At 37.8% G+C, this 25054-nt stretch overlaps 2 protein-coding genes across 2 annotated transcripts; both read left to right on the forward strand.

The window, feature by feature from the left end:
- On the forward strand, positions 1 to 8579 carry gucy1a1 (guanylate cyclase 1 soluble subunit alpha 1). The gene is made up of 8 exons (XM_068726765.1): positions 1 to 445; positions 696 to 763; positions 1239 to 1327; positions 1445 to 2160; positions 3506 to 3991; positions 5587 to 5730; positions 6868 to 7022; positions 7305 to 8579. The coding sequence occupies exons 1-8, from the start codon at positions 206 to 208 to the stop codon at positions 7465 to 7467; spliced, it is 2061 nt and encodes a 686-aa protein (XP_068582866.1). The 5' UTR covers positions 1 to 205; the 3' UTR covers positions 7468 to 8579.
- A 963-nt stretch (positions 8580 to 9542) lies between these two features.
- Positions 9543 to 23342, forward strand: gucy1b1 (guanylate cyclase 1 soluble subunit beta 1). The gene is made up of 13 exons (XM_068726766.1): positions 9543 to 9656; positions 9935 to 10008; positions 11953 to 12053; positions 12163 to 12281; positions 12781 to 12978; positions 14031 to 14261; positions 14455 to 14571; positions 15340 to 15473; positions 16746 to 16943; positions 18996 to 19233; positions 19948 to 20088; positions 21529 to 21683; positions 21983 to 23342. Exons 1-13 carry the CDS (start codon positions 9654 to 9656, stop codon positions 22125 to 22127), a joined length of 1854 nt encoding a protein of 617 aa, XP_068582867.1. The 5' UTR covers positions 9543 to 9653; the 3' UTR covers positions 22128 to 23342.
- Positions 23343 to 25054: the final 1712 nt, after the last annotated feature.

A 25054-nucleotide genomic window follows, 5' to 3' on the forward strand; every position in this document is an offset into this window, starting at 1 on the left:
CCCGTGCAGATTTCAATGAATATTGTATGTGGTCTCTGGCTTTGGTGCTGATCATTTGAATCAGCGAGTCGCGAGAAAGGTATCTTGGATGAGCACACCAGATGATGGAATTTCTCCCAGAGACCGCAGCTGTTCGACCAGGACTGTCTCCCTCCGAAATTAGGTAAGAAGAGCAGCAGAGCCAGGGGATTATACAGCGGGGGAGATGTTCTGCGCGAAGCTGAAAGAGCTGAAGATATCTGGAGACTGTCCATTCTCCAGCAGCACCAAAAATAATGAGCTCGGAGACTTTGAGGAGCGCTCAACTGACGCCGCGGATTTATTGCCTATTTCTAAGGACGTGCACGGAAAAATAGGTGAGGATCTACCTCAACAGAAGACAAGCAGAGGTAAAGTTAACCTGCATACACTTGGGGAGAGCATCCGAAAATTGGCATGTCCCGAGGTGAGTTTGATTTAGTGATATTCAAACCATGCGATAACTACAGTATGATTAACATGTATTTATGAAGAAAAAACCCAGCTTGACTGCAGTTGTGTGTTTGTCGCATGTCTGCCTCAACGCACAGACATCATTACTGATATAAAGATGCTTTTAAAAACAATATTATTTGTGGGCGTTTTCTGCATTTCAAGCTGCTGCTCAGTCTCTGCCAGACGATGACCTTTAACTCGCTGAACACTTTGTCATACAGTTTCAAAGGCTGCACACTGCCCTCCAACGAATGATGAGACTCTCAGATCAAACCAGGGACTCTGAAAGGTAACACCTGTGTTTTAAATACAGCTGCCACCATAATAACTACACTACTCCTTGTAGACTGCTTTCATTACTACTACTACTGCTGCAGATATCTTGCATCCACAATAACAAAAAAGATGAGACTGCATTACTTGGCCCTCTGTTTACATTAATATCCCTTACAAATTTATTTCGACTGACAATAAGGTGTAATGCATACTGCTATGGATTTCCGGAGGTAGAGTCCCTTACATATCTGCTGAAAAACACAATATTATCATAAATGCCAAGAAGATAATTAAATTATCAAAAAAATGTCAAACATTAAGCTGATTGCAGATCAGGCAAAACAAAGCGTCAATTAATTGAGAAAGTGTTTGGCGGATTATCTGATAAAGAAAATTATAGGTAGTTGGGACTTAAGTCAGATATTTTGAAAAAAAATATTGTCCACTGAGAAATTTAAGTGTCTGACTTTGATATTTCTGTCTCGCAGTCCAATCATGTGTTGTACAGACTATCACAGTTGCACTGATGAGCCGGAACATTTAGTCAAAATGATGAACATTTACTCAACAAAAACAGGTAATGCAAAATCTGAAGTGCAAATAATAAAATATGTTTTATTTTAAAATTCTGAATATAAAATTGGATATTCGTGGGCTTCACATCTTTACCCGTTTCCTGTCATTTGACCGACAGCAATCCAAATGGAAGCTTTGCAAGTTTCTCTTGGCGAGGAGCTCTTCAACATGTGTTATGAGGAGGACGGACACATTTTGAGGGTGGTGGGGGGAGCTCTCCACGACTTCCTCAACAGCTTCAATGTCTTGTTGAAACAGAGCAGCACGCCGCCCAACCCGGACAGAGAGGATTGTGTAAACCAACCGTCGGTGCTGTGCTTAGACAAGGATGCAGGTCTGCTTACTGTCTATTTCTTCAACCCCCACCCGACCACTGAGCTCTTCTTCCCTGGAGTCATCAAAGCTGCTGCCCGCCTGCTGTATCACACCACTGTGGATGTGTTAATGGACCATGCCGGTGCTAAAGACAGCATCTTGCAGTCCAGCCCGCAGCCCAGTCTTCTGTACACAGTTGTAGTTAAGGATGCTAAAAATCTGAGCCCCAGTCCGTTGCGGGCTACCTCAGCTGGAACCCTTCCTACCTCTCTGTTCTCCACCATCTTCCCTTTCCATCTGATCCTGGACCAGGACTTGGTTCTGGTACAAATAGGACACGGGCTCAGGAAGAGACTGCTCAGGAAGGATGGACTGAGGAGGTCCTCTACGTTCCAAGAACAATTCTCTATTGTCTCTCCCCAGATCAAATGTACCTTTCAAGGTATTCTGACCATGCTAAACACACAGTTTATCATTCGGATCAAGCATGGAGTCTCCATCACAGATAACACAGGGAAGGTATGTCAACATATCTGGGAGATATAACTTCAAAAGTGACATCACTGACTAATGAGGCAGAAAATGTCCTCTGGTCATTGTCTTGATAGTAAAATAGAAAGGAAAAAAATTGTGCTATTTATAAGCAGCAGAGCTTATTAGTGTTGTACTCGGGTGCACTTGGCCTGAGGTAGAGATCAACATTATACCCCCAACGGAGATCAGAAGCAAATGTCAAACCATTTCATCCATCAAAGGCACAGCCATGCTCATGCTATTTATGTGAGGTTGCACAGCAATTGGTCATCATGATGAGATAAAATATATATCAGTGAGTAAACATGGCAGTGGTATAATAACATTCAGCCAGTGATGCTTCCACTTAATATAACACTAGTCTTCCAGCGGCAGTTTTACTAGATTGTAATTAAAACAGGTAAATATCAGTAAGGGTCTCCGTCTCTGGCATCTGGGGTTCATGATGCATTACTCAGCTGACAAGTCAGTGCTCACAAACATAATGTTCAACATTAATTATGTGACAAATTTCAAAATACTCCGGCATGAATGTGGCTCTGTGAGGCTGTAATAAGAAAACAATGTGCTAAAAGTTAAGGTCCAAACATATCGCTGATCTTTTGCAGTCGTGGTAAAGTAAACGTAATAACTGGCATGAGGCTGGTGTCAGAATAATAATTAAAAAAAGATGAAAAGTAGGAAGTATTTTGCTTCAAAATAGAGTCATTGGTTTCATTTCTGAATCCTTAAATACTTCCAGTTACTACATGAGGAATTATTAGGTTTGTAATTGCTCATGTATTATTTATCATTAAAGTCAGCACTAAACACTAATGATGATGTTTGCCATGTTAACCATCTTAGTTTAAGGTATTGGCATGCAAATGTTAAAATCAGCTGTAGACAGTTGATGTTGATGGGAATGTCATTCATTTTGAGCCAAAGTACTGCAGACATTAAACTTTGACCTCATGATGGCGCTTGATGAAAGGTCAGGAGATCTCCAAGGTTCACAAAGAAATGTCTGCACCAAATTCCCAAAAAGTTGTCAAGACATTTCCCTTTGAACCACAAATGTCACCTAATGGTGGCCCTAAAGGAAAGGTCAGAGGATCCCTTAAGTTGGTAGGTTTCATTCTCTGGGAATCATGAATGTCTGTACAAAATTTAATGGCAATCCTTCCAATAGTTGTTGTCCAATATTTTGACCGTGGCTAGTAAAAGATTTACTTGGGTTAGATGGGATTTATTTTGACCCACTGGAACATAAATAAACCTTTTGACACTGTTTATTGTTGTGGCTGACAGCTGGTGGAAAAATTAACATTACTCTGATCTTTCATTTCAGCTCATGGACCTCAAAGGTCAGATGATCTATGCTTCAGAGTCCAACGCCATCTTGTTCTTGGGCTCACCATGTGTGGATAAGCTGGAGGAGCTAACAGGCCGCGGCCTCTACCTGTCAGACATCCCTATTCATAACGCATTGCGTGACGTAGTGATGGTGGGTGAACAGGCCAAAGCCCAGGACGGTTTGAAGAAACGTCTGGGGAAGGCCAAGGCAGCCTTGGAGCATGCTCACCAGGCACTGGAGGAGGAGAAGAAGAAGACAGTTGACCTCCTCTTCTCCATCTTCCCCGGCACTGTGGCACAGCAGCTGTGGCAGGGCCAAACGGTGCAGGCCAAGAAGTTTGACCGAGTCACAATGCTCTTCTCTGACATTGTAGGCTTCACTGCTGTTTGTTCAAGCTGTACCCCGATGCAAGTGATAACCATGCTCAGTGAGCTGTACACCAGGTTTGACCACGAGTGTGGGGAGCTTGATGTTTATAAGGTAAGTTAATGGAATAAAGGAGTATACTGCTGAGCATTATTTTGATTTGTAAGAGCTGATGACAAAGTTAACCCTTTAACCTATGTTTTTTTTTATCTATTACAACTGCTGTGTTGAGAATATATGAGACATTTCAGAAGTAGCTGACCTTAGACAGTTACGTTCATACAGTTTTGTCACAAAATGTTAAAATGTAATTTAGGTTTCAGTATCAAAAGCCTTTAGTATCAAGGTTCAAGAAACAAGCACCATCAGCTGGTGGTGAACATTCTTGGCCTTATGTCAAACTAGTATGCTTCTTATGGCAAAGTGTGAATGACATGGTACAATACTAACATCCAAGTATATTTGTTTAATACAATCTAAGATGCGATAATACTTTTAGGCAATTAAATGTACACCCTTATAAATATTATTTTCTGCTAAATGTTTGACCAAATAACAGTTTTTATCTAATTCTTTAGGTACCCTCTAGCCAGTATATTTAAACAAATCACATTTCAGATTTTATTCATTAATTAACAGTTGACAGTCAATTATATTCTTTGTAAATGTAACCTCCCTAAATGTTTTTCTAATGTCGTCCCTGCAATGCCAGGTACAGTATGTAATTGTGGTGAAGGTTAAAAAAATAAAAAACTTCTGATATTGTGATATTTCTGTACACATAGATTTTGATATTTGGCCTAAAAATGATCAGAATCAGCTTCAAACCCCCTCAAATTCCAAGACGCATTATACAGGTCACAACCTCAGTTTGCATAATGGTACAGTTGCTATGGCTTTTAATGCTCATTTTTCAAAAGTAACTGTAGCTGTGACAAAAACCTATGTCAAAACGTTAAGAATTCAAAAACTACAGTAGCTCACAGATTAAAAAAACAGATTTATAAAAATAATTTGCCTTCACATTCAATTTGTTTTTAAACAAAATAATACTGTTCCACAACAGGTTGAAAAAAACAGAGACTAAAGCTCAACCAACTCCTCTGGTGTCTGCCAAAGGCTGCTAATCTACAGGGAGGTTGGATAATGTAATCAAGGTGTCACGGAAGCATAACAGAGAGAGCAGCATGTTTGACAAATATCTCGTAAAACGCTAGGAAGTCAGAGGTTCCTTCAGGACCCTGTTTCCACTCCACATGTATTAGCCTAAAAATAGTCTCACTTTGTATCTGTCACATAGCTGTTGAGTGCTCTCCGGTCCAGATTTAGAGGTTCAAAGTAGAGGAAGAAGAAGACGAAAAACCTTTTGGACTTTTTAATATGACCAGGGATCAAGTGCTATTAGAATTTAAGTTTTATTTCCCCTCATCCCCTTTTATTTCCCCTTTGTCTTCTGCTGCATGATGTAGAGCGAGTCAGATTGTGAAGAGATTTTGATGAATGTCTTCTTCACATTTGTGATTTTGCTCAAGGCTTATTGTATTCATGGCAAAGTAGATTTTTGATCAAGTTTATACTTTCAGGACTAGAGCATTGTGTAGATTCACTGTTAAGGAAGGAGGGTAGCAGGGGGCACACACAGCATCTGAAATCTTCTGTCTCAGTTGCTAGGTTAGAAATCATGTTTAATGATCATCTACTGTATTCAGGTGGAGACTATTGGTGATGCATACTGTGTAGCTGGTGGCCTACACAAGGAGAGTGAGACTCACGCTGTCCAAATTGCACTCATGGCCTTAAAGATGATGGAGCTTTCAGACGAAGTTATGACACCGAATGGAGAACCAATACAGGTATGGGTCAAGAATTGGTTGGCATAATACTCATTTATCAACTTTATCTAACTTCTAGCAACACCAGAGAGTTTTCATATAGTCTAAGTCTAAAAAGAATAGCCTTTCATTTTAAAGGTAATTAACCCTTCTCCAGCAGAGTAGTTGCTGTCAGTGAACATGTTTTCATGTCTTGGAATTATCTTCTATGTCTGTAGAGAATTTAACATAACATTAACCATGAAGTAAATCAGGAAATCAACTCTCTACATTATGCTTCAGTATGTTACTGTACTATTATAAATTCTTTATGTAAAGCTACTAAATTAATGAACTAAAAGTAACAAATGTAAACTAAAAAGATATGTTGAATAAATCAATCAGCCTGCAAATTGTAAGTATCAAAAAGTATGGTGTCTTGAGTTAAGATGTTTTGTTCTAAAAAATTCATGTATGGTAGATAGTATATTTGTAGCATTTTATTTTATTTACATTTTAAAATGATTGTTTTTCTAAAAATGTCAATCTGTCCTAAATAAAAACAACTTTTGTAAACTCATCTTACTGTCTTACTTGGCACCAAAATTGGCTTTTTAATTAATGATTATTCTATGGTAACTGTAACCACTTACAACACTGGAAACAATTAACATATATCAAAACAGTTGATTCTCAAAAACATGTATCTGCAGTACCTGATGGATTCAGAAAGTTGTTTACACTAAGCACATTTTCTGTATCCTAACAAATGTTTCAAGTGCATTTCCTTCCTCATAAAACATTTACAATGCTGTTTATTAAAAGTATTTTACATCATGCATGCTTACAGTACATCCATGTTTACCGTCTAGTTTTTACCTTCACTCCCTTTGTTTGCATATTTCTCCCACTAACTGTGGATGAACATAACAGCGTGACAGTGAAGGCAGGATGTGCGTCAGGTGCATGCATGATCCAAACAAAACCGGGACCCACTCATAAAAAGCATAACTCCGTAGCTCTACTAGTGGTCAGAAACTCTGCAGGGTACCTTTAAAAGGAGTACATTTGCTGCTGAATATTTTTTTTGTCAGAATTTGTGCTCTAGCAAGTATTTACAGCAGCAGGTGGGTTATTTTTAGAAGCCTGAATTATGTTGAATGATGTATTTTCCCTCAGATACGTATTGGCCTCCACACTGGTTCTGTACTGGCTGGTGTAGTTGGAGTGAGGATGCCTCGCTACTGCCTTTTCGGGAACAATGTCTCACTTGCCAACAAGTTTGAATCCTGCAGCCTGCCAAGTAAAATCAACATCAGCCCTACAACCCACAGGTGAAGTAACACAGCCAATCCAGGTTACAAATAATTCCTGCATAACTCTCCTCTAAAACATTTTCTTTGACTGAAAGACACAAAAAACAAATAAATGTCAGATTAGAGCCAATACTGCATGACATCGTATGCTTCCAGAAGTGGTTGTTGCAGCGATACAAAAATAGAAACTGCTTTAGACAGGAATTTTAACTTTTAGAACAGCACTGTGTTTCCTCTTGTGTCAAATAATTTGCCACATTGTGTTAGACTCATGTTTTATTTGTGTGCTCTTTGTCCCAGATTGCTAGAGGGTCGGCCAGAGTTTGTCTTTGTCCCCAGGAGCAGACAGGAGCTTCCGGCCAACTTCCCAGAAGACATCCCTGGTGTTTGTTACTTTTTGGAGGCCACCTTCAAAACTGACTCTGAAAGGAAGTCAAGCTGCTGCGCAGCCCAAAAACGTTAGATATGACAAAATGTAAATGTGTCCAGTGAACACAGTGCGAACACCTTGTATATTTTGGTTGAGGTTGTTTAGATATTGATATTTTCAAGCCTATAAGTCAAACTCTTGCAGCTGCTTAATTACAGACATGTCAGTTTGCTGTCAAACATGAGTGTCGTCTCAATTATCCATCGTACAGTTGTAGCGCAGAGAAATACTCACTTCCTTCATTTTTCTTCCAGAATGAGTCATCTCTGCAAATAGATATGATGTAAAAAAGTGGCTTTCTTTGACTGTTTTGTCAATTTTAACATTTAAGAGGTACAACACAAAAATGTGCTAAATGTGGCCGAAGAGGGCATACCGTTTTTCATGACATATCAGTAGATGCTTCTGCTTTGCTGTAAAGAATTAAATATGTTGTCTTGTTTAATATGATATAGAAATACATTTTGTATGTTGATCCTCAAAGTGATGTTGCTAAACAAACTGGTTTATTTGATCAAGATTGTTTTCTGTAAATATCTTACTGGTCCATTCACATCTGTCCAGACCTGCTGAAAGCACCTTGGACTGTTTGTACGGCAGAAGAAATCAAGATTGAAACTCAGATGGCTTTGTGTTTCAGTGGAACATTTCATGACAAACAATCTGGAAAAGCTGAAGCAAATGATAAAGTTAATCAAAGATTAAGGAGACGTCCAGCCTTCTTAAACTGAGATTCATTCCTCTAATCAAATGATGTGATGCAGAACAGATTTAGGTGCCTTATGGGAAGTATACAGGCGGGATCACATATGTTTCATGTTAGTTCTACCTGCTTTGTTTTCTTTGCTCAATTTATTCCACAAGATCGGGGCTCAAACTCCATATATATTTGTAATAACATGTAACTGAGACTTCCATTTATTAGACATAGTATTCAAAGATCGCGTTTTCCTAATACAAGTAAAATACATGTATTTTTTACTTTTTTTCCCCATTGTACACATGTTTATACATTGGGTTTATTGCACTCCTTTCCTATTCAGCGAGAACACTACACAACAAGATACAATGAATGTTCTACTATTCCTCATAATGATGTGCTTTACTAATTATTGTAATGTAATCAAAGCGCAATAAATATTGACATGAACATACTTAAGCGACTCTTCAGCGTTTAAAATATTGTAATATGTAACTAAGATTTGCAATGTTAATTTACGTTATTGACAAAAAAACTTATCTGACACGATATGCAATGATGGAAATTAGTGCATTTACTCAAGTCAGGCACTTGTATCTTTAATTACAATTTTCAGGTATTTTCACATTACTTTAGCACTTTTACATTATGCAAAGCAGCTGTACTGTAGTTAGCAGTATATTTTGAGATTACGTTTTTACATAAAAGAAAAACATATGATACAGCTCGTTAGACTATGCTGTATTGTTAGCGATTTAACATATAAAGTTGTTCGAATTAGCTCCCCTTTGACCTGCAGCAGCAATAAATTGTTATTTAGATGTTAAAGCATCAATAATAGTAATACAATTACGAAATAGGCCTATATGTATGTAGGCCTATATGTATATATAATTTATATATTAGAATTTCCTTCTGAAACCAGTCATTGTGCATTATGTGTTCTTTTACTTTTTAAGTAAATTTAGCTGATAATACATATTTACTTTAACCAAATAATATTATTTTTTACCCTTTTCATTTTTTTACTTTATCTACATTTTGAATGCATGACTCGTATTTGTAAAAACAAAACAAAATACTTTGTGGTATTGCTCCTGTTACTAAAGCAAGAGACAGAAGTACTCCCTCCAAAGGATAAGATATGTTTTAAGAATGTTTGCCATGCAACTTTTTAGAAAAATATCAAATATATGTATGTGTACAGTACGCCGTTAACATTGCTTGTAAAGTTAATAGAGTAAAACATGTTACATATTAGAAACTATGTAGCTGCTTGCGGAGATTTCAGGTTCAACAGCATCAGTTGGACAACGCAGCTGTGTTCTCATTGGTCGAGGACATCTTACGTAAGACCCTTTCTGATTTGCTATTGGACAGACTCCCTGTCAGTTACCGGCTGAGAAAACTAAGGGGGAATGGACGCAGAGACACTCAGCATCTGTACCAAGCTGTGAAGGTTGAGTCATATTCTACGGATTTTGCTTAAAAATAAGGAAAAAGAAGAGCGTCTGTCATCATGGTATGTTTATTAGTATTTTGTATTATGTTTTATTGCTGGTAAAATAGTTGTTTGTCGCGCGACGGGGGTGCGTTTGCGTTTGACATTTCCTGTATGCCGCTATGCACCTAATAATTTCCCTGATTATAGTGAACTGTGCATATTAACATGTATTTTAAGCGTTGCATATAGTTTAAAAACATGCGTACATATATAGGTATGTTTCATAAAAACTGTGTTTCCATGACATAATATTGACGTTGCTCGTGTTTTTCTATTTTTTTATTCTAAATTTACAGTATGGTTTTGTGAATCACGCCTTGGAGCTCCTCGTTTTAAGGAATTACGGTCCGGAAGTGTGGGAAGATATCAAGTGAGTTTGTGTATCTAGTGTTTACTATTCGGCCCTGGTGGTATCATAGGTTACACTGTGGCCAACCAGACATCAACACAACACAGGGCTATTGTACAGTCAGCTCCCCGACAGCGGTGATAGTCATTTGCCTTTCCTGTAATGATTAACCTTCATCCTCTGCAGCCGAACACTGAAACTCAGTTAAAGTTGGTAAATATTACATTTTAAATTGTGTCCAACAGAAACCTCACTTTTACACAATTGAGTTATTGCAGGCTGAAATTTAGGCCAGAAAACATTTGTTGGATGAAAAGTAGTATTATAACAATGTGCTCATATACATTCAACATATTACAAGTACAAATATGCAAGTATGATCAACAAACTGAAAAGTATCCAAAGTAAAATGCTGCCTGTAAGTGATATATTATTTTATTATTATTATTAAAGCATTAATGTGGAGTATCAAATGTATTGTTGTGGCTGGCCGAGGTGGCTTTATATCGTTTTGGGTAGTTTAATTGAAAACAATGTATCATATTCTATAACATTACATTACATTATGGTCATTTAGCAGACGCTTTTATCCAAAGCGACTTACAATTCTGTATCTAGCTACTCACCGTAGACGCAGCAATTTTGGGGTTAAGTGTCTTGCTCAAGGACACATTGACACATTGACACATTGACAAGCAGAGCAGGAGATCGTACCGCCGACCCTTTGATTGAAAGGCGGACCTGCTCTCCACTTAGCCACGGTCACCCCGTAATGTACAAGTACAAGCCAGGGTTTTATAAATACTGAGTCCCACCATCCCCCAGAAAAAAATTTAACCAGGAACCCTTAAATGAAGTCAGAGTTGTCGTTGAAAAGTGGAACATTAAATCAAACATTCCAAATTATCAATCACTAAGAAAAAAATTGTAGAAGTAGGAGAATTTTCCCAACCCTTAATTTGATCTAAAAAAAAAAAAAAAAAAATCACCAAATTAGGAGATACATGGTTTTCACTGGACAGACTACCAATAATACAACTCTGGTGGGGGAATACATGTAAATATATAAATAAAGTAAATGCCCTGCCAACCAATGTAGCTATTGGGAGAATGTGGTGCACCCCATTCCAACACATATCCGTAGGATGAATGTCTTCCACTATAATGTCAACATCATTTTTGCATGTTAAATGTTAAAATGTTAAATGTTAAAATATTTGGCTCAAACTGCCCTGGACATGACCCTGTCTAAAAATGTTTTGAAACAACAAACAAACAGGAAAAAAAAGACGCAGCAGCAGCATTATGTACATGTTATTAGAGTGGTCATTCTTCAGCCACCACAAAAATAACTGAAGCTCTCTACAGCATCTTTTGTTATCTTTGCAAATGTAAAACATTGTTATTTAATGCTCAATTTATCATGTTTGGTCTGTTTTTGGTGAGCTGAATCATTTAAAAATAAATTCTTATTTTCTTTACAAAAGCTTTCAAGGCTTGGTATGTTTTCTCAGCTGTTACACATTCTGATGAAATGGCGGCTGCTGCTCGGGGCTGTAAATCCTTACTGTTTTCTCAGCTAAACAGGACTAATCAGAACCTCATTAGGTTTTCTGACAATTTTCAAAAAAAGGTTGTCAAATGTATAAATAGAGCTTGGAGCTGTGCTTTTTGCAAATGACCTACAGTAGCTCAAAACCTGTTTGGACTTGTTCAACAGTGTAGTTTTAAAACCCCTTCAAAGCAATATTGAAACCTTTTCTAATGAGAAATTAAAACAGCTCACAATGTCTGGCCACAAATAAGACAAATAAGTTGTATTATTCCTGTTTATAGAAGTCCCTCTGTGATATAAACATCAATAGAAAACCAATTAAAAACAGGCAAAGCCTTTGGTTGCCTACAATTACTTTTTATTTCTGCTGTGACATTTGCTCGTAATTGGTGGCTTCACTTTGTTTTCAGGAGGGAGGCTCAGCTTGATATCGAGGGTCAGTTTCTCGTTAGAATCATATATGAAGATGGCAAAACATACGACCTCGTTGCTGCTGCAAGTAAAGTTCTCAGTAAGTGACAGCAGGCTTTTTCCAGTTATTGGGAGAAAGATTTCTGGACATGTGATGTAGAATTTGCATCAAAAGCTGAGATACTGATGTGATCCTGTCTGTATTTCAGAGATCGATGCAGGAGACATCTTGCAGATGTTTGGGAAGATGTTTTTTGAATTTTGCCAAGAATCGGGATATGACACCATCTTGCGAGTGTTGGGATCAAATGTTCGTGAATTCCTGCAGGTAGGCTCACTCCTCTTTGGATATTGGAGATCTGGATACTGATATTAACCAACATGTTTAAAGGGGTACTCTACACATACCGTCAGTTTACACAACATGAAAAATGTTGTATAATGTCTTCTGTTTTTCACAGAAAGTCTGCGTTAATAACTGGGGCTATAGAATTTGAAAGACGTGGACATTTACCGGGCAGGAAGGGTCTAATTAAAGATGCTATTGTTTTTGCATTATGGGAAATGTAGGAGCCTGCCTTTTTGACCTATACTTGGGACTCAAAGTCAGTCAGATCTCAGCCTCCACCGCTCCAGTATTAATTAATATTATTAATTATTGTTAATATTAATTTTGTAAAGTCCCGTACTTCTTTAATGATTGTTTATACAGCATCATTATACCTCTATACGAACCTCTTATACAAACTTATTATACCATAGTCATGTTTTAATTACTGGTGGTGTGTTTGGATGTTGCATATTTCTTCTTTTATCTATATTTTCAGAATTTGGATGCTCTACATGACCACTTGGGCACCATTTATCCTGGGATGAGGGCTCCCTCGTTCCGCTGCACCGATGCAGAGAAGGGGAACAATCTGATTCTTCACTACTACTCAGAGAGAGAAGGCCTGCAAGACATCGTGATTGGCATCATTAAAACGGTCGCTCAACAAATCCATGGGACAGAGATAGAGATGAAGGTCTACTTTGCTGTTTTTGTTCCTTATTTGGTGCTCTAATGGCTCACTTTGCTTCTGATTATGAATGACGAGGCTTTTACGTGTTTCTGTGTTCCTCTCCCAATTTATGGTTCAATATTCAATATAGTCTTTTAGTCCCTGAAATGTTTTGTTTCAGAATATGATTCAAGGCGTAATAGTGTGAAGATTAGATAATAGGTTGTTCCAAAACACCCAAACGGGAACAGTGCTGCGCTGTGACAACTGCAGTTCAGCAGCAAGTTTTTTGGCTAATGTCTGTGAGTCAGAGGATATTTTTAGATCCAAGTTATAGTGTCTAGCTTGGGAGTCTTTTCAGTGAGTTGTTTTCTTCCGCAGTTTTATTTTAACTTTGTCAAACTGTGGATGAATTTAAATTGGCCATTGACTGCATGTTTAATAGATAATTCATCCAAAGGAGAGATCCATATTTTTTATCTTGGCACAAATAAGATTTTCTCTAAACTAGTATGACAAAACTCTATATCATAAACTGTCATTGATATTTGTATTTGTTTGTTAATGTGCACCCACATTTTACAGCCTGTAGACTGTACCAATAACTGCAGTCTGTTACTCTCATGACGTCCTCTGTACTTTGGCTGGAGTTCATTCTTCATTTTAAAAAGGAGCGACATTTTTTCTGAAACCTAATGATATTGTACAGACAGGATCATATTTTTCAGCCATTGTGTGTATAATGCAAAAAAAGGAAAATGGCAGACGCTCCAAATGTGACACCCAATTTCTGGAAATATTAGCCACTGTTGCTGTGGCAACAGGGTGCAGAGACAGCAGCTTTACGTCAGCAGGCTTTATGCCCATAAACCCACTGAATGTCATTTTGCACCGTCTTGATTCTATAATAGACCCAATATCATCATTAATGGAATAATATTAATGGAACTGATATTTCGTGGGTGAAATTAAAAACAATATATTGCTGTAACCATGTGGTACAATAATATAGTCAAGTTTAACTCAATGTTATCAACCTCAATTTCTGATCTGTTATTTAACTTCACCCGATTCAGATGATCCAACCAAAAAGCAAGGAGTGCGACCACATCAAGTTTCTGATTGAGGAGAAGGAATCAGAGGAAGAGGCTTTCTACGAGGACCTGGACGGCTTTGAGGAGAATGGTACACAGGAGACCCGGATCAGTCCGTACACCTTTTGCAAGGCCTTCCCATTCCACCTGATGTTTGACAAAGACCTGATGCTCACACAGTGTGGGAACGCCATTTATCGAGTCCTGCCTCAGGTGTGGATTATGTAAAAGTCTGCTTTACATGCAGCAAACACCATTTCATAAAGTCAGCTCTTGATTATGTTTTAGTTTGACTTGTACCTGTCTCAGAGTCCGACTTAGTTGTGGATGCAGCAGTAATTAATTATATAGATAAAGCAAGAACATTCTAATCTCATTTGAAATATGTACATATTTTATTCCCCAGCTCCAGCCTGGCACCTGTATCCTCCCTTCAGTTTTTTCTTTGGTCCGCCCTCACATTGACTTCAGCTTTAATGGCATCCTTTCCCACATCAACACCGTCTTCGTTCTGCGCAGCAAGGTAGACATGCCATTTAATGCTTTTTTGTCACAGCATTGTTGGCCAATCACGTCAATAATTTTCTCATATTAGCATTCTTTTAGACACTATGATCAAAACAGGGTTTGACTGAACATGACAGAATGTGTTTATAGTTTTAAATATTGATATTTATGAGCTCACTGATATTTTTAGCATCTGCATAAGACTTTGACTCTGTGGGTTTCATCAACACTATGGATTATATTGTTTATATGCTCAGAAGCATGCAAACAACTGATCAATAAAAGAAAGTGACATACCATTTTATATGGCAGTTTATGCATAAAGCAAGGAGTGCAACGGTCTAAATATCCTGAGAAATGCAGTTTTTTTTATCTTGCATGCAAGACAGATATTTCCAAAAAAGTTCAGAAACTGAGAAAATATTTATTATTATTATTATTTTTTTGTAGGCATTAAGAAGCACAGATTTCAGTTAGAAATCAAACATAAGCTCAAGATGGAAAATGCATGGGTGTTAAAATAATTACTACCATGCCTTGAAAAAGCGTGGTAGTGAAAAAGCGTGAAGACACTAGTCTCAAAGTGCTGGCACTCCTGGGATACTAAAAAGTTGATATTTTTTCTTTACACACATCTGAAATTCTACTCTCGAATGGGGGATGATGCATGTGACACTTTAAGCAAAAAACATACAGATTTAAAAATAAAGAGTGCGCATTATTGAAGCAGATTTAGAGAAGAAAATATAATGCAATATTCATAAGTGTGATGTAATCCTGACAGGAGGGCTTGCTGAATGTGGAGACTGTAGAGAACGAGGACGAGCTGACGGGGGTGGAGATCAGCTGTCTAAGATTGAAAGGACAGATGATTTACTTGCCAGAGGCGGAGAACATCCTTTTTCTTTGCTCACCCAGGTAAACTCACAGTCTGTCCCGACAGAAGCACAGAGTGAATATACACACATCAAAAACACAGATTATCTTTGACCCACTGAAGAAGAACGCACCAGTTTCTGGCAAAGATTACCGTCCTGAAATTCTAAATTTTAGTTAGTTTATTCATTTTGATGAAAGCCGTTGCTGTTCTATGCATATAGAAATAAAAACCCTCTATTTACATAAACTAGAATTTTAGAGAAGTTATTACAATTTGTAGGTAACCTACAATGCGTTGGTCCTTCTCAATACTATTTATTCCCTACTGCTAATTAAATACAAATGGCTATTGGGCTGAATACTTTAGTGTTAAAAAAGGGGTCTCAAACCTAAAACATCTGGGCACTTTAGCTTTTAGTAAATCTTACTCAAACAGGAGTAAACAGTGCATTTGTTGGGGACTATTTTCAGATGCAGATCAATATGTAACAGCAAGTATATTATGGCAGCAAGTTAGTAATTGTGAGATTGAACTAAAGTAAACTATTGTGCTCATGCTCACCTTAATAAAGGGATGCGTCACCCAGTACAATGGTGTGCCTCATTTGAAAAGGGTATTACAGCAATTTAGGAGTCGATGAAGTTGAAGGTTAGATAAGTATGGGTCAAGCTCCAACAATAATGGATCTTACATATCCCACAATGCAACTTGATAGCAACCTCTGTAACGTCCAAGCCAATCAAACTACAGATTTCCATTTTGTGCAATCTTTGTTTTACTTTCATTATAAGAAGACATTATAAAACTGTCTGCACAGGATAAGTAATACTAAACATGCTCATGTTGTAGGGAGACGCCACTGCAGTAATGGTATTAATTCCAATATGTACTTAATCTCAGTAAGGGCAATATGATTCTGTATTTAATGCAGTTACACAATCAAACAATTTAGTTCAAGAGATCTTGTCCTCACAGATCAAAGATACTTTGCAGAGGACAAGATCTATGTCTTCATAAAAGGTTACTGCCTGACAGGATATAACAGGGCCAGAAACATAAGAGCATGCTTATTCACCTGACCTGATAACACTCATACAACATTGTGTCTGACCTCACACTTAACAGGAACATTTATCTGGAGACAGTAGTCTTGGCCCTGAAAGGACAACAGTGATCTCACAGAAAAAAGACTGCAGTTTTCCTTTTACCCACAGACACAAATCAAACAGTTTATGCCATTTCGTTGTGAAAATAACTAACATAAAGAATACCAAATGAGTATCTGTTTTCTCCTCTCTGTGTTTGTCTAGTGTTATGAACCTGGATGATCTCACACGAAGGGGGCTTTACCTGAGCGACATCCCGCTACATGACGCCACGCGTGACCTGGTGCTGCTTGGGGAGCAGTTTCGTGAGGAGTACAAGCTGACCCAGGAGCTGGAAATCCTGACAGATCGTCTGCAGCACACACTCAGGGCCCTGGAGGACGAAAAGAAAAAGACAGACAGGTTAGACTATTGCTCAGGTGTAAACTGCAGCTTTTAGTATAAGAAAAGATATTCAAACCTGCTAGATATTTTTGATCCAACCTCAGCAATGTCAGAATTGAAAATATACTTGAAGGTATAGTTTTACACCACTCAAACTATGTTATTCATAAAATCACTCATATGTGTGGTTTGTCAAAAGTGAGTCTTTTGCGCCAGTGGTTCCTAACCTTTGTTTGGAAAGTTGACCTGTGAACCCTCAAAGAGTTCAAGCAAAGAATTATTTCTTATGTTCTCAAATTGTAGAATATTCCCCAATCAGGACTGTAATAGCGGTAAGCGGATTACCAGGTACTGTGATTAACACTATGGATGTGCAGTCAGGCACAAGGAAGAGACCATTATTTACATGAACAGGTGGTAGGGCAGGTGAGGCTGGCACAATCAATTCTGGTTTTATTTTAACAGAAGATTTGTATGTACCATGCATGCATTATCGTCATACACTTTAACACATATGCAAGTATCTGCTATAATTGACAAGAATTACAATCATTCTAACTTATCATACATAACTCAAGCATCAAGGTACAGCACACATAAATGCACTACGAGCATGGAATCTCACATTTTCACTCAAACAACTGTTTCCTGTAGAAAGCCCAGGTAAAGCAAAGAGCTCGCACCCAAACTCAATCCCATATATACACAGGCTCAAATCAAGCCAGGCTCCTCCTCAGACAGCTCCGCCTCCAGACATGCACAAATAGTTTAATTTAAATATTTTTAGATGCCCGATGGAGGTAAAACTACATAGAATGTACCTAGTAAAAAGCAAAGATAAGACGAATCTCGTAAAGTTATGTACCAGAAAAATATGTTTTCTCATTTGTCCTAATTTGTTAATTATGTAATAATCCCTTGAATTTATATTGTGATCCCCTTAGTGTAGTTGCATATTAAAGTCATAATTATGTGTAATTTTACAGTATACGTAAGCCCCGTCATCTGTAGGTTGTGAGTCAACCTCAAACTCAAAACAAGAACAGTTTTCTCTGTTGGAAAAATAGGTGGCAAAGATTGTTTATGAATCCGTCTTTAGGGAGGTAAAAGAGTCGTGTCTTCAAGTATACCCTTTTATGGACGGACTTGAGACAAGAAACAAGATACAGATACAGCAGGACAACTAACAGGTGTCACTCCCATACAGTTATGTTGAGGCTACGTAGGACAGTAGGACCACCTAGAGTCAAAATCTATTGTTATACTTAAAGTTGATGCTTGCCTTAGCTACTCTTCAGTCCCTGTTATGGTGAAGACAGTTGGGTTGGGGACAGAAAAGGGCCTGTCATAGTAATTTGGCACAGCAGTGTGTGACAGCTGGAGAGCAGCACAGAGGTGGAGCGTGGTCTTTATTAAGACTGCTCCCTATCTTCATATAGGAAAGGACTTTCCCTCTGCCTCTTGGATCTCTAGATTATTATTCTCACCATTCTCCGGTCTCAATGCGCCTTGGGACATGAACATGGATTAGAATTCATGGCTCCTCTCTAAATATTTAAGAGGACTGCTGCTGCGATGTCTTTGCCTTTTAAAAGCTTTAAAACACAGTGTTTTATGATAATGAAAACATACATTTATACTGTTTTTGCTGCTATTCAGGTGTGTACCATACTAAGAGAAAAACACGCCCTTGGGTGTGGATTGTTAAAGATCATACAGATGAATATGTATAGTCTCGTCTCCTGGGTAAATATACTACCATGTATAGATTTTGAGAGTGACCGCTATCTGTTCTGTATGTATCATGTGTCTTAAAATGATGACGCATCATGGAAGGTATTTCACTTTAAACAGGCAGCCATGATCTAAGCAGTTACCATAGAAACACCACCCTCCCATCTGAGAGCAGCTTGTATAGCGAAATGACCAAAAGGTGGTGGGTGAGCAAATAAAATGCTGATCCAAAGGATGGACTTTAGTCTGGCAGCCCAGGCCCATCAATCTGCTGCTCGAGTACACCATAACTACGCTTTTGCTTAAAATGTTCATTTCTCTTCCTCCCTTTTTTAGATTGCTCTATTCCGTCCTGCCGCCGTCTGTTGCCAATGAGCTGCGACACAAGCGGCCTGTCCCAGCAAAACGCTACGACAACTTGACTATCCTCTTTAGTGGCATTGTAGGATTCAATGCCTTCTGCAGCAAGCACGCCTCGGCCGAGGGAGCCATCAAGATAGTCAATCTGCTCAATGATGTTTACACACGTTTTGACATCCTGACAGACTCTCGGAACAACCCTTATGTATACAAGGTTGGAAGCAAGAATTTTACCATGACAGTATATCATGCATTTGTGTACATTTCTCTCAGTAAATAGAAGAGATGGACCTATGCAGCAAATGACACTAGATTAAACTAAAATTGAGAATTTTAGGGCTTTTAACTGCTGTGTTCAGAGCTGGTTCTTCAGCTTAAATGTACCAGTGAAGCACACAGACCATATTGGTGAATATTGTTACGCAATTATGCACATACAAGTCAGCAAGAGTATTTAGTTGACTTTAGTTTTTCCCCATAAAAAGAGTAGTATTAACTTCTAAAACACAGTGTAGTTTTACAGTGGGACTGTGCCATTTTATAGGCCTCATGCAGCAGATTTACACTCCAGGCTTTCAGACAAGAATGCACTTTAAGAAGTCAAACAGACCTTGGCACTTCCACGGGATCGGCTTCAGGCACTGGGTCACCAAAAGAAGTAATATTTACTCTACAAGCTGAATGGCTAGGTGGTCCTAGGGTTTTAGCAGGGCTCAAAGAGGCCCCGAATGTCTTAAAGCTGATGTAAGTGTTTAAGTGTTTATTTCAGGGTGTTTCAGTTTATTTCTAGCTGCACAGTGCATAAAATAAACCTTTTGTAGCACAGTGGGAACAGATGATTTTACACAAACTGAAAGTAATTACAAAAGATAAAATTGGTTCTGATAAAATTCACATGAATAATTACAAAATGTTTGTCTTCATACAGGTGGAAACAGTTGGTGATAAGTACATGACAGTGAGCGGCCTTCCAGAGCCGTGCACACACCACGCCAAGTCCATCTGCCATCTCGCTCTTGATATGCTGGAGATTGCTGGACAAGTCAAAGTCGATGATCAACCAGTACAGGTGTGATAGGTTTCAGAAATGTTTTTCTGTATTATATTGGCTATGTACTTATTTAAGGTCTGTATGATAAACTGCCAAAACTGCCAAACTCTAAATAATGTCATTTGTATGTTTATTCATAAGCTATACTGAGTAAACACCAAATTAGTTTTATAGTATTTTATATTTTCAACGTCATATTTCTCTAATTCTTTTAAATTATCCAAATAACATGCTAGACTGCCATACTTTTGGCCACAAAAATCTCACAATTAATTTTCAGATTGGCAGATGGTTTGTGTGTGTGTGTGTGTGTGCACATTAGCAATATTTATTGTATACTGTATGACTGTTTTACTTTGCACGTTTAATTATTTAGCAGTTTGTTTTTAGCAATGCGTCTGTTGTTTTGGCACATATAATTTAGTCATTTTGGAGTTGGTTTCTTAATATTGCTCAGAAAATTCATACATTAAAAGACAGTGTCAGACCTGACAAATACTGCTAACTGGCAGTCAACCTAATATGACCAACACTTTACCCGCAAGGATTTTGTGATTGATTTTAGCATAATTGTATCTTTAGCATAATTGTATCAGGTGGAAATATTTCCACGCTGAAGTAACGCACAGACAAAAGTTGGATAAAAAACAGCAGACTTTTGTTTAACCGACTGTTGGAGATTGTTATTGTATCAATGACTGTTGAGACTTGACTTTGGAAAATCATGTCTTGTTAACAAAAGGCTGTTTATTTTGGGACATGGCACTGGCAGAAGTGGAGTCCGGTTTAGCAGCAGAAACAGACTCAAATCATCTCACAATCCTATGTCTAAAAATAGATCATCATCTGTCTCAGACACTCTCAGCATGTTCATGCTCTGAAGACAACAAGCACTGAAGTGCCTACAAGTTCAAGTGTAAATATTAGTCTGTAGATTGTCTGGGGCTGCTTTTGGAATTGCCAGCTTTTTGCAACCTAAAATAGGTTTTGCAAAACCTAAATATATACATAAAAAATGTTGTTCATGGAGTGATTCCTGGCAAAGTTAACCTTACATATCCACCCACCAAATATTGCAGCTTTTCAGTCGCTAGCTTTAAGAATTTGTGCCAACAAACTAAGAGAAGCATTCAGCTGGACAGTTGCTTGCATTTGTTTTCTCTCTTTCTGTGGAGCACAACTCATTTACCTCCTTGATTTTACATTTACACAGGTTTATTTGAATGCTAGGCTTTTCGAATATTTCGTTACCACAGTTTTGAAGATAAATCATCAGTCTGTCATGTGCTGCTTTAAGTAATGAATTGACTGCAGATAACTAACGATCAGTGCTCTGTTTATGCTATAATAAATATTTAAGCTTGCTGCCAGTATATCTTTGGCATATTTATTTACTCTGGTTATAATAGAACTGACAGACGGTGGAAGTCTCCTTTTTCATTCTCCTTTCTTTTCCAGATTACTATTGGGATCCACACCGGAGAAGTGGTGACTGGGGTGATTGGCCAGAGGATGCCCAGATATTGCCTTTTTGGAAATGCGGTCAACCTCACGAGTCGTACAGAAACTACTGGTGAGAAAGGAAAAATAAACGTCTCAGAATATACGTACCGGTAAGTAGAAGTACAATTACATATTGTCATCAGTTTTGTCATTCATGTCAAATCTTGTTTAGATTTTATCACTGGCTGTAGACTTGGTTAAACAGTATTATAAGTCATTTGTCAAGAAAATATCAGTGTTAGACATGAAGGATAGGTTCTAATCAATTTAAACTATAAACCAGTAGGTGTGTTTTAGTGAATTTGATGTTCTTTGTCGACTCAAAAGTGTTATCATGGCATTCGTGAAAATAAGATACAGAATCCCCCCGGACCATACAGTGATTTATGGTGTTGACGTTGTATTCCAGGTGTTTGCAGTCTGCAGAGAACGCTGACCCTCAGTTTAATTTGGAGTATCGGGGCCCCGTCACCATGAAAGGAAAGAAGGAACCGATGAAGGTGTGGTTCCTGTCGAGGAAGCCCACAGACACACAGTCCACCACAGTTATTTAAAGCTTAACAGTTCGAATACAACACTAAAACACCACGATTTTCATCTAACAGAAGCTTCAGTAAATGTCACACATTCTGAGGCAGGGATGAAATGGACCAGGTCAAATGAAAAAATTATAATCTATCCGTAGACATATAGATATTTATAATATGATGAGGCTGTACCATTGCTCTCTCATGCTTGTTTCTGCTTGACCATGATCTGTTGTGACCTCACTATTTTTTTAGCGTAGACACAGTAGTGAAGTGTTTTATAAATCGTAGAGGTTAGTGATATTCCAGTTTGATACATTTTTGGACTAGGTACGCTCACATTGTTACTGTACATAAAATAACTAAAGGTTTTGATAAGCAAAACATTTTCAATCAATCTTAAATAATTTTAGTTGCTCATACTGTATTTGTTCTATATTGAGAATTTATAGTCTTCACTCTATCAGCCCAAATAAATAATGTGTAATAAAAAAATATACTTTAGCTTGATATCATGTATGTGCCAAAACATTAATGTCACTATTCGAGGGACCCATTTTTTGTTCATTGGCTTGGAGAGTTTTACACTGGCATCAAAACCAAAAATTTAGATATTATAGCTGTTGTATGTATACAGATTTGTACTACCAAGTTCAACAGTTCTTTGGCGAAAAGCTACTGTGCCAAGTAGAGTTTATTCTTTATTTCTTTATTTTTTTAAAGTCACAAATGACACATGTTGAGCCGTTACCATATCATCAGATTATCTCGGTGATAATTAAAAATATACAAAACTACTTTATTTGATATACTGATTGCACCTCTTTACTCACTTTTTGTCTGCTTTCATGAAATACGTAGTATTTTCAGTTTGACTAAACATTGTTGAGATATTGTTAATGATCTACATATTTATGGTGAACATTGTGTTATTTGGTATTTATTCTTTTATTGTCATATGAACTATTAACTATGTACACTTTAATATGGGTGAAACTACTGTTTGTGCCTCTATAAGTTCAACTATGTGCTGTATGTGTTGGATACATTTTGCATTAGAAATTTTAACACCCTTTTTTAGTAACTTCACATAATGTCCTTGTGATGAATCCTCTCCACCATGTAGCTTCCTGTGAAAGAACCAAACAGGTGCCTCTTGTACTGTACCAGTGCATTTCTGTGCTTGTAAGACATGGTTGTTTCTGCTGGGAGGTAACTAATAAAACAGTCTTAAGAAGTGTTGGTTACTTGATATTTCCTTTGTACAACACATGCCTTGCCGTCAACCTACTCATTGTGGTGCTTATCAAGATACAATTTTACAGATCAACAGAGAAAGTAATGCATTGTCATTACTTTCACTGAAGGCAGTGTTTTAATACATAGAGACGTCAGTGCAAGTTGATAATAAAATGAAGCAGATTCTTTGGAAAGCGCTCTCTCTGGTGGCTAGTCAGGGGATTATAATCCTGAGGACAAAACATCCATAAATGTGATGTCTTCACCATGTCACTGTGCATTTCTGACACACCTGCTGCTGTTATTGCCACAAAAAGTTGTTCACTTTTATGCATAGCATATGTCTTAAATTAAAAGCAAATTTGTATTAGTTAGTTTTGCGAGGTGACAGTAGTTTAAGCTTTGACCATTGAGGTGAGGTCATGCTTTTTTCAAAAATATTTACAAATTGAGATTTTTGATGAATAATATTAAGTAATGTGGGTATAAAGACCAAGTGGGTAAAAGCAAATAATAGAACAGTCTGGTAAATGTAGGAAATGGCATCACTTTACTGCAATGCGGCTTTTAAAACCAGGAAAAGACAACACATCCCATATTAAGTTATTCATGATCTAAGACAATAATTAGTCTCATATCACAATATTGATATAACATTGATACAGTATATTGTTTAATAGGTACTGTTCATCCCTAATAAGTCTTATTTAAAGCATTATCATTGAGCACACCGGTTGATATACATTGAATTATTGGACTGAAATATGAAAAGGATCACTCAATGAGGATGATCATTCTACTTCCTTCAGCTATTTATCTTTATCTTTTCATTTTTATTTGTCTTTTTAAGCCTCTTTTAGCTCCTATTTAGGGTTTTACAGACAAACATTTACTCTGTAGCTCAGAAGTTAGCGAGACAACCAGAAGTAAAAGAAGAGGGAATTGGCCTTACCTATTAATGTTGTTTTGTGTAAACTGGATGGGTAAGTTAGATGATTGTTTGCTAACAAGTTAACTATAACTACCTAGGCCTTTGTCACAGCAGGCAGGGTGACGTGTGGTACTGTGAGACCGCAGGTGTTACTGATGGCTGCAGCCCATTGTCATGTCATGTCATTAATTACACCTGTGTGTTTTCAGCCATGATGAGTGAAAATGCAAGCTGTGAAAAATCGTTTAATGTGTATTTTTTGTCTGTTTTGATGTTTTCCTCCCTCTTGAAGCCCACAAACCAATGCTGCAAAAACTTGTAATACTGCAGAGCGACGGACTATACACTGCATTGTTTATTATTAACCTTTATTTATCCAGGCAGGTTTTGGTGGGCTCTCCTTTTCAGGAAGGCCTGAAGACCTAAGGCTGGGCACAGGTCGGAAAAATAAAAAAATAACTCTAAAAACTTAACCTGGAGCCTAGCCAAGAAAAGCTGTAAAAGTAGTCAATAAAATTCTCAGTTCAAACACAATCTGATCTAATGTCCCCAGAGCTCAAGGGTTCATCAGCGTTGTTAATGAACAAGCATCCAGATTTATCCTGCCTCTTCTCACCTTCTTACCCAAAAACCTTAATGCTTGGATCAATGCTACAGAGAAACCTTCACAGTTTATAAAATGCTGTATCCACAGAGTGTAACAGCTTTCACACACACACACGCACGCGCACACACACACACACACAACGTTGACTAAAACAGGTTTGAGTCACTGCAGTGACAT

Source organism: Cebidichthys violaceus, unplaced genomic scaffold, assembly GCF_023349555.1.
Source record: "Cebidichthys violaceus isolate CVI_PGR_0920_01 unplaced genomic scaffold, fCebVio1.0.p SCAF_4, whole genome shotgun sequence".
NCBI lineage: Eukaryota > Metazoa > Chordata > Actinopteri > Perciformes > Stichaeidae > Cebidichthys > Cebidichthys violaceus.

What these genes read in the sequence shown, in the direction of transcription:
- gucy1a1 (XM_068726765.1), top strand. Translation starts at nt 206, where the DNA reads ATGTTCTGCGCGAAGCTGAAAGAGCTGAAGATATCTGGAGACTGTCCA. An exon ending in GAAAATTGGCATGTCCCGAG is followed by an intron (nt 446 to 695) that starts GTGAGTTTGATT and finishes TTTGTCATACAG; the next exon opens with TTTCAAAGGCTGCACACTGC. An exon ending in CAAACCAGGGACTCTGAAAG is followed by an intron (nt 764 to 1,238) that starts GTAACACCTGTG and finishes TCTGTCTCGCAG; the next exon opens with TCCAATCATGTGTTGTACAG.
- gucy1b1 (XM_068726766.1), top strand. An exon ending in TGCTGCAAGTAAAGTTCTCA is followed by an intron (nt 12,054 to 12,162) that starts GTAAGTGACAGC and finishes TCTGTATTTCAG; the next exon opens with AGATCGATGCAGGAGACATC. An exon ending in TCGATGATCAACCAGTACAG is followed by an intron (nt 20,089 to 21,528) that starts GTGTGATAGGTT and finishes TTTCTTTTCCAG; the next exon opens with ATTACTATTGGGATCCACAC.